Source organism: Chaetodon auriga, chromosome 24 (genome assembly GCF_051107435.1).
Source record: "Chaetodon auriga isolate fChaAug3 chromosome 24, fChaAug3.hap1, whole genome shotgun sequence".
NCBI lineage: Eukaryota > Metazoa > Chordata > Actinopteri > Chaetodontiformes > Chaetodontidae > Chaetodon > Chaetodon auriga.
The window spans coordinates 440001-450000 of NC_135097.1; the positions used below are offsets into that span (position 1 = coordinate 440001).

General features: G+C 50.3%; 1 protein-coding gene across 2 annotated transcripts in view; it reads left to right on the top strand.

The window, feature by feature from the left end:
- LOC143316914 (ephrin type-B receptor 4b-like) overlaps nucleotides 1–5740 on the top strand; it is a 20285-nt gene extending 14545 nt beyond the window's left edge. For both annotated transcript variants that reach the window (XM_076724718.1, XM_076724719.1), the window contains exons 15-21: nucleotides 1194–1340; nucleotides 1429–1497; nucleotides 1758–1807; nucleotides 1913–2012; nucleotides 2658–2851; nucleotides 3353–3511; nucleotides 3739–5740. In XM_076724718.1, the coding sequence (XP_076580833.1) occupies nucleotides 1194–1340; nucleotides 1429–1497; nucleotides 1758–1807; nucleotides 1913–2012; nucleotides 2658–2851; nucleotides 3353–3511; nucleotides 3739–3844 (825 nt within the window). In that variant the 3' untranslated portion in view covers nucleotides 3845–5740. The remainder of the gene's footprint in view (nucleotides 1–1193; nucleotides 1341–1428; nucleotides 1498–1757; nucleotides 1808–1912; nucleotides 2013–2657; nucleotides 2852–3352; nucleotides 3512–3738) is intronic.
- Nucleotides 5741–10000: the final 4260 nt, after the last annotated feature.

Consider the following 10000-nt stretch of genomic DNA (forward strand, 5'->3'; position numbering starts at 1 on the left):
ATGTGGACCTGTCTGTCTCTCATCATGTAAACCTGTCTGTCTCTCATCATGTAGACCTGTCTGTCTCTCATCCTATAGACCTGTCTGTCTCTCATCATGCGGACCTGTCTGTCTCTCATCATGCAGACCTGTCTGTCTCTCATCATGTAGACCTGTCTGTCTCTCATCATGCGGACCTGTCTGTCTCTCATCATGCGGACCTGTCTGTCTCTCATCCTGTAGACCTGTCTGTCTCTCATCATGCGGACCTGTCTGTCTCTCATCATGCAGACCTGTCTGTCTCTCATCCTGTGGACCTGTCTGTCTCTCATCATGCAGACCTGTCTGTCTCTCATCCTGTGGACCTGTCTGTCTCTCATCATGTAGACCTGTCTGTCTCTCATCATGTGGACCTGTCTGTCTCTCGTCATGCAGACCTGTCTGTCTCTCACAGGGCTCTACACTAACTTTTCCCCTGCCTTGTCGTTGGCATAGGTTGGTTCACATTCAGCCCGTTTGTTTCCATCAGTGCGATCTGGGATTTGAATTGTGTGAACGGGAGTTCCTCTTTCTGTGTTACAGGCAGTGTTAAACTTAATGACCGTTTCGTTCTCTTCTATTGAGCGATTACTCTCATCCATCCGCTGGAAAAAAGTCGGGAGGGGCTCAGTGTTTGGGGTGATGCATTGGTCCCGACAGGTCGTCTGATTCGGCACCTTTTGCTGGCTCTACCTCACCACCAGTCTCCTCCTCTCTCTCCTTATTTAGTTTTTGGAAAAAAAAAATCAGCGATAGACCGCTTCATTTTTGAGAATAGCGAAACGCTCGTCTTGGTGTCGTGAAGTTCTGTGCGCTGCGCGTGTACGCGACGGCTTATGTGCACGCGACGGCGCTGTCTCAACAGGAGAGAGTGCAGGTGGAGGCGGCTGACTAAGCCAGCGAAAAAAAGGACGACTTTCAACCACAATGTCTAACACGGAGCCATAAAACTGATGCGCTCGCACGAACGCGACCACATGAAATTCTTACTCGCATATGCGACCATTTTGGCCGCGGTCTCGAGCCCTGCCTGACCTGTAACAGATACTTGTTGTTCTCAGTATTGTGATCATCGTCGTCTGAAATTGTGTGGAAAAGCAAAGTTTTTCAGCCTCAGCGATCACGCGGCGCCGCGCCCTGCTCGTCTCTGCTGATCACATGACTGGTCTGTGCAGGTGAATGACGGACAGTTCACCACCATCCAGCTGGTGGGGATGTTACGTGGGATCGCGGCGGGGATGAAGTATCTGTCCGACATGAGCTTCGTCCATAGAGACCTGGCGGCTCGAAACATCCTGGTCAACTCCAACCTGGTCTGTAAGGTGAGACTGTCTGCTCACCTGTCTGCCTGCCACCTGTCTGTCACTTTGAGCGGCGGTGATCCATCACTCTTGTTTTTGTCTGTTCCAGGTGTCAGACTTTGGTCTCAGCAGGTTCCTCACTGAGAACTCGTCTGACCCGACGTACACCAGCTCTCTGGTGAGTCTAAGCGAGTTCGCATCCAGTCACCCTCTCTGCTCTGCTGAAGTACTTCTGTAACAGCCCTGCAGGTGGCGCAGTTCTTCAAAATGCAGACGTTTTTATCAGGTTTTAGTATAAAATCTAACATAACCGTCAGATGTGGTGTCCCTCAGGGTCCTGTTATCGGTCCTCTGTCGTTCTGTGCTATGACCAGTCACCACCTACTGTTGTCTCTGTCAGCGTCCGTCCATCAACTAACTGACTGTGTCTCCTCTCAGGGAGGAAAGATTCCTATCCGCTGGACGGCACCTGAGGCCATCGCCTACAGGTGAGCGTCAGTGCTGCAGGTTGTTGTACTGTCGGTGGGCAGGAAAAGAAGTACCAATATCATAAATACTCATCATATAGAAGTACTTATTTGACTGATTTGCAGGAAGTTTACATCAGCCAGTGACGCGTGGAGTTACGGCATCGTTATGTGGGAAGTGATGTCATACGGAGAACGACCATATTGGGACATGAGCAACCAGGATGTAAGAAAAAACTTTTTGTTTGTGGCAGCACCAGATAACAACACAACCGCTGCAGCTTGACGTGCATCAAACATTCAGACTGCAAACATAAAACAGCCCCAATAGAAGATCATCAGCTGTTTGAAACAGGTGGTGATTCGGTCATTAAACAGGTGAGCGCCCGGACACGTCAGAGGAAGAACAGGTGGAAAATCGATCAGGGTTCAGCGTCACAGCAGCTTCTGTTTTCAACTCGTCACAACGAAATGTACAATTAGACAACTGAAAGAACGAGTCACGAGAGTCTGTCTGCGCCTGCCTGTCCTCTTCTTCTGTCCCTCTCTCCTGCCTGTCCTCTTCTTCTGTCCCTCTCTCCTGCCTGTCCTCTTCTTCTGTCCCTCTCTCCTGTCTGTCCTCTTCTTCTGTCCCTCTCTCCTGTCTGTCCTCTTCTTCTGTCCCTCTCTCCTGCCTGTCCTCTTCTTCTGTCCCTCTCTCCTGCCTGTCCTCTTCTTCTGTCCCTCTCTCCTGCCTGTCCTCTTCTTCTGTCCCTCTCTCCTGCCTGTCCTCTTCTTCTGTCCCTCTCTCCTGCCTGTCCTCTTCTTCTGTCCCTCTCTCCTGTCTGTCCCATGTCTCCTCTCCTGTCCTGCTGTCCTATCTCTCTGTCAGGTGATCAACGCCATCGAGCAGGACTACCGGCTGCCCCCGCCGCCGGATTGTCCCTCCTCCCTGCACGCACTCATGCTGGACTGCTGGCAGAAGGAACGAGCCAACCGGCCGAGGTTCTGTGATGTGGTGGCGTCGCTCGATAGGCTGATCCGAAACCCCGCCTCCCTGAAGGTGATGCACCCGGAGGGACGGAGGTGAGGCTCGTTGACACACCTCGTTAAGGGGGGGGTTGATTGGCACTTGGGGAATGCCATTCATTCAGCTACTGGGGGTTAGAGGTCAAAGGTCAGAGTCTGTGTGTGTGTGTGTGTGTGTGTGTGTGTGTGTGTGTGTGTGTGTGTGTGTGTGTGTGTGTGTGTGGTGGGCGGAGCTTGGGGGGGCAGCCACTTGTGTGATTGACAGCTGTTCAGACAGAAGAGTTGTGTCCATGAACTGGTGCTGAACAGTTCACATTGGATTAAAGCTCAGACTGATGTCTGTCTGTCTGTCTGTCTGTCTGTCAGCTGTCTGTCTGTCTGTCTGTCTGTCTGACTGTCTGTCTGTCTGTCTGTCTGGATGGACGCACTCTGAAAACTGTCTGTCAGAAAGAAGCGTCCTCAGGTCTGAAGCTGCTCGTACTGGATGCTTCTCCTCCCTCCTCCTGCCTGCTTCAGTGTCATTAATCCTGTCTGTCTCTCTGCCTGTCTGTCTCCCAGTCCGTCCCAGCCTCTGTTGGACCAGCGCGTCCCCCCTCCTCTCTCAGCCTGCGGTTCGGTCTCTGAGTGGCTTCGAGCCATAAAGATGGAGCGATACGAGCAGAGCTTCCTGCAGGCCGGGTTCACGAGCCTGGACATCGTCTCACAGCTGAACACTGAGTAAGATGCACTCCAAGCCTTCCTGTCATGTCTGCTCATGCAGCGCCGCGTCTCTGTGTCCATGTCCAGCTGCCTGCCAGTCAGCACTCAGGGAGTCAATGGCGTCAATCCACAGCCCTGCTCTGTGACTGAAGGAAGAAGTCGTTCAGGCCGAGTCACATGACACTGTTCCAGCCAATCAGCAACAGACTGTATCTAACAACTTTCCATACTCTCTGTTTCCATAGAGACCTGCTCAGAGTGGGTGTGACCCTCGCTGGCCACCAGAAGAAAATCCTCTCCTCCATACAGACGCTCAGGATACACAAAGTCCCGCCCACCCTCCTCTACTGACCAATCACAGCTCTTCCCAGTGATACTGTCCAAATCCACAACACTCAGGATGGCTCTGAACATTGATGCAGTCATTTGGACCAACTGGGAAGCCATTGTGAGACCACGCCTCCTGATGGTCGGACCAATGAGAGGCATCAGGTGAAACAGAGCTGTGATGTTTAGGAAGCACAAGAAACTGCAGACCGCTAAATACTGAACGCACAGTTACCGCTTCATGTTTGACTCAGGTGCAACCAGACTCCACCCGCTTTGTTCATCTGACCAATCAGAACCAAAGACAGAGGTGACCACTGTAAGGCTTTTTAAAGTGAAGCCAGCACCTGGTTGGCCAACACTCAGGACATATGTAGACCTGCCTTGCCAGCCCACGTCAGCCATTTACTGCTCAGGAAAACCAAAGCTGGTCCTGCTCCAGATCCTGGATTCAGTCTTCAGCCAAACAGCCAATCATCTTGCACAGCGAGGACGCAGGAGCAGTTTAGTTCAGCAGACACTCTTATTGGCCATAGAGATGTTGTAACTGCCTCCTTTGGCCATACTGTTATCAATAAGCCCGCCCCCTGTGTGAAAGCACAGCTGGGATTGGTTCCAAGCCTTGTCCGTCACACAGTGACACCACTGCACCGTCGATGGGTCTAAAAACGACGAAACAGGAATCCCAGCAGACTCAGGACTGTACCCTGATCTCTGTGGGATTCCACTGGAAATGCAGAACAGGATGGATGGATGAATCAGCTGTTGGTCCAAACTGAAGCGAGGGATGTTCAGGAAGAACCAAAGGGATTTTTCTGAAGTCTGAATGAACATTCAGTGCTGTGGAAATCTCTTTTTGCTCTTTACTTTAACCAAATATTTTGAGGAACTCTTGAGGATATTTTAAACAATGTTGTGGAATATTCGACTAATTCACAGGAATTCCAGACAGGCTGCTCGGTAATCCACATCAACGAGGGAACATTTGCCCGAGGAGCATCAGGACCTTCGGAGGGGATTCATGATGAGACCTGTCGAGATGTTCTGGCAGAGTTTCAGCATCTTACTCGTCATCATCTGTGAGGGATCTTCTGGGACGGCCTCAGAAAACGACGGTCAACCTTTGGAGGAAATCTTCAGGAACCCACGAGATTCGAAGCTTTGGTGACAGAACGTCCTCGAGGTTTCATCCACATGACTGTGATCATCCAGGTGAAGAAACTCTTTGGAGTACTGGGAGACCTGAAGGAAGACCAGCTGGAATATTTACTTCATTTAAAAGAACTCAAAAGGACGAGTTCCTTAAACGCACCGGTGGATGGTGTTTTTCACAGCAGTTAACGTGGATTTCATTGAGCCTGCACCCTCAAACATTCCCCATTCTGAGGGATCCAGAACTGTTTTTAAACTTTTAAGCGACGCGTCGCCTAAAATCGTTTAGATGACGTGTGATTTAATGATGATGTTTGGTTTAAAATCATTTAAAGACAAAAACTAATCACTGTAGACTTGAAAGGTTTGTTCAAAGTTTGCAAAATTTGCAATGCAGTGAATGAAAGAAAAGACCTGTCTTTCACTTTTCACTTCAGTTTAAAGCATCCGGATCCAAGCCGCCGCAGAGGAAGACGTCGGTCCACAGATTCAGCAAGTTTTAGCAGATTTTACATTAAACAGTTTTAAGACGTAAAAAGCGAGTCGAGCTGTGGCCGTCCTCACATCTGTGAGTGTGGGAGCTGGTTCAGATCTGACGACCACATCAACAGAAATATTGGAAATGTTGGATTGTAGAACTGTTGTTGGTTTTGTATTTTAGCACTTTTTATAGCTGATATTTGATAATGGTCATGTTTTGAAGCCGAGCAGGAGATCAGTGTTTTTATACTAAACTGACATTAAAGAGAAAACGTCATTTTATTTTGTAAAGAAAAGAAAAAGTCTTTGTCTTTGTCTCTGTGGGACGGGGTTGAGTGAGAGGATCCAAGGTTCAGGACAAAGATTGTGTGTCTGACGCGACGTGTTGAAAACCGGCCCGCTCGTCAGCTCCGCCTCCTCTGAAACACCAACATTTGGCCGTTTGCTGCTCCAGACTTTGATCTCCGTCCGTCTCAGGACTCTGGAGGTCATGCTGAGCGAGCTCAGGTCGAACGAGCTGTCAGAGTTACCTGAGTGTGTTCTGAAAGACCTGAACACTGCGCAGGTCGTCACGTCTCAATGATAGACACACTTTACTCTGTCCGTCCTGTCCACGCCGTGCGGTGGACGTCGTGTGGGCGGCTCAGCCGTCGTTAGATGCTCACCAGCTCTCTTCCAGGTTTTTCTTACCACAGTAATAATAATAAGACCAGAATCAGTGCAGTCCCAGCGTGAAGCAGATCTGTTGAAATGTAAAGACCGTCATCAAAATGTCTGATTGATGATCAATATCTGTTTAAATCTGCCACTAAACATGAGTCTGAGATCAATTCTCCTGTGATTTGATTGGCTGACTTGCTGAAAACAAACAAATAAAACATTGCGTTCATTTAATGGAATCATGTAAACTGACTCCCATTGGTCCCCAGACCTGTCAGTCAAACTGCCAATGAGCCAATAACAGCACTGCACCGAGATCGAGGTCTGCACATTGAGGCTGCCGCGGTGACGTCATTGTTGTTGCCTCTGTTGATTGGTGGATTCAGTCAGTCAGTACGTGTGAAGAGAAACCTGAACTGCTAAACAAAGCGGGAAAGGCTTGTTAGCTTAGCCTCACGAGCTCAGCAGATACACGAACGTGTGACTAAATCAGCTGTTTATTATCTGAGTCATTAACGAGTGAAAGCGAAGGACGTCCAATCATCACTGCTTACAGTGCAAACAGGAAGTGACGGCAGCTGACGCAGCATCCTTTGGCGCTAATGCACCAAGCTAACAGGTATAAAGCCAACGGTTTGTCTCCGTGGTTACAGTCAGCTCATTTGATTTGCACAGTTAGCGTGTTTTAACGGAGCGCCTCGTTCACGTGAGCTCACTGAGCGATGAAGACCGCAGACGCCGAAGACGCTGTCAGAAGCTGAGTATTTCACGTCGTTTGGGTTCCCTCTCATGACCCCTCTGGCTTATCTTGTGACCTCTTTGGGGTCCAGAGCCCTGCATTGTAAGCAGAAAGAGGACGCAGCCGCTGATGTCATGGCGTTGACGGCCTGCGGCGTCAGGACGTCGTAAACATGGAGGCCAATCACGAATGTCCACCTCTGTCCTCACAAACGTGTGGATTCATAAAACCCACAAGAGAAAGATGGTGTTCCACAGCAGTGTGTGTGTGTGTGTGTGTGTGTGTGAGTGTGAGTGTGAGTGTGTGTGTGTGTGTGTGTGTGTGTGTGTGTGTGTGTGAGAGAGTACATCTTCCTGTTTAGACTTACATGCATTTTCAAAGCAGTACGTGAACTTCTTCACAGCTCTGAGTTCTTCAGTGAAGGATCTGAGTCCTTTCTCTGCGGCTCCAGCGTGTGTCATGGCCGCCGCCGGTCACATGACGAGGTGGACGTGGTCTCGTCTCCTCAGTGAAACGCTGCAGCTTCTCGTCTCAGAGCTGTTTGGACAGAAATGACTTCCAGACGACGACGGCGAGTTTTTACTTTATGAGAAGCAGCTGCTGACTGGACCAGCAGAGTGTGTGTGTGTGTGTGTGTGTGTGTGTTTTCTGTGTGTGTGTGTGAGATGTATAGGAAGGAACATTCAACATGTTATTTCACTTTAATGAGCACATTGTTGGCAGAGAAACGAAGAAACAGAAGGTTTGTGTGTCAACTGAGAGCTGTGTGTGTGTGTGTGTGTGTGTGTGTGTGTGTGTGTGTGTGTGTGTGTGTGTGTGTGTGTGTGTGTGTGTGAGATATTTTGCCTGCCCTCCTGCTCTGTGTCTCTCTCTCCAGGATGATCAGTGCTGACAGCTCTGAAGTACCTCAGTACTTGTGTGTGTGTGTGTGTGTGTGTGTTTTCAGTTTGTGTGTTGTGTGTGTGTGTGTGTGTGTGTTTTCAGTTTGTGTGTTGTGTGTGTGTGTGTGTGTGTGTGTACAGTTTGTGTGTTCTGTGTGTGTGCGCGTGTTTTCAGTGTGTGTGTGTGTGCGCGCGCGCGTGTTTTCAGTGTGTGTGTGTGTGTGTGTGTGTGTGTTCAGTGTGTGTGTTTTCAGTTTGTGTGTGTGTGTGTGTGTGTGTGTGTGTGTGTGTGTGTGTGTGTGTGACAAACCCGCTGACCTCCATCGTACCAAAGGAAACCCTGTGGCTGTTCTGGGACCTGTGGGAGCACCTGCAGAGCCCCTGGGACCTGCTGAAGGAAACCCCACTCGTCCCTGGAGTCACCTGACAGGATCAGCACCGCTAACCGCTGCTCACGCTGCTCTGCGCTGGCAGTGGTTAGCTTTAGCCGCTAGCTGCCTGTCTGTGAATAATCACAGGAAGACGACGGAGACGAGCCGCGCCCTCTGTCCAACCACTGTGAGACAAACGATGACTCATAGACAGCACGGCGGCTGATTGGTGGAAGGAGGCAGGATTCAGCCATCCAGAGGTCGCGGCTGACGCGAAGGCCGCCATCATCAGACCTGCAGGAAGTAAAGAAGGAACCATGACGCTGACATGTGATGTTCTGTACTTCAGGAAGACGAATGTTTATCAAGAATCAACGGGATCCACAATCAGAGTCCACAGTCCAGGACGCCGTGCTGCTGGAGGCGTGAGGTGTGAACAGGAAGTCGTCCTGGCTGAGCGTAACGTCACAGGGTGTGGACTCTGTGGACTCTGGTCTCTGTGGACTCTGGTCTCTGTGGACCCAGTGGACTCTGTGGACTCTGGTCTCTGAGGACTCAGTGGACTCTGGTCTCTGTGGACTCTGTGGTCTCTGTGGACTCTGGTCTCTGTGGACTCTGTGGTCTCTGTGGACTCTAAGGACCTACCTGTGAACGTCACGTTAGCAATGATGGACCAGCGTTGCCTCACCAACACTGACCCCGTCCTTCAGCTCCCTCTGCGTCCTCGTCCTCCTCGTCCTTGTCAGACACGTCCAGAATGTTCCAGAAGAAAGAGCCCTGCAGGGTCCTCAGACACTGCTGCAGGGACCCCAAGAACCCGTGGAACTTCAGGGACCCCTGAAGGTGAATCAGGACCCCAAGAGTCACCCCAAGACCCATGAGGCACACACACACACACACACACACACACACACACACACACACACACACACACACACAGCTGGCAGATGTGTGTTCTGAAAGAAGAGACAGATAGGCAGCCTGTCGCCATGGTAATGATCATACCTGTCAATCAGCAGGTGATCTGTCAGCTGATAGGGTGACAGGCTGACACCTCACTTCCTCCCCCACCTCCCCCTGACCTGCTGACGACCTCGCCCCCCCTCCACACACACATACCCGCACATGCACACTCACAGCCTGTTTAGTCACTGATGTGTGTGTGTGTGTGTGTGTGTGTGTGTGTGTGTGTGTGTGTGTGTGTTTTCGTATATTTACATGTTCAAATTAACACACACACACACACACACACACACACACACACACACACACACACACACACAAACACACACAACTGGCAGTGAGTTGGACTCTCTGTCTCCATGTTGTCTCTATGGTAACCAGGTGAAAGGTGAGACCCTGATACTCTGGTGTGACCTTTGACCCCTCCCTGCAGTGGTGGGAGGAGGCTCCTCTTCCTCTTCCTCTTCCTGTGTGCTCCTCCCTCCCTGACTTCCTGTCTGTCTGTCTGTGTGAATTCTGGCCTCTGATTGGCTCATTGGATCCACCGCCACATTCCAGCAGGTTTTGGTCGGGGAAGTGATGTCATTAACTGGCCCTGACCAGGCAGCGGTGTCCTCCGTTTCCCATGATGCTTTGCAGACAGACAGACAGGCAGACACTTTCTTTCTTTCTTTCTTTCTTTCGTTCTTTTTTCTTCCTGTCTCTTTTTCTTTCTTTCTTGCTCTTCATGCTCCCTCAGTTTCTCTTAGCCATCACTCTGTGTGACAGTAGTTTATCAGTGATGGAAGTCCCACAGACAGACAGAAGACGCACACACACACCTACACACACACACACACACACACACACACGCTGCAGCTGTATGTAAGATGGCCGCTGCAGTGTGTTTACATGTCACATCGACCTCCATCTCATGTCTCCTTTTTCCTGCTGT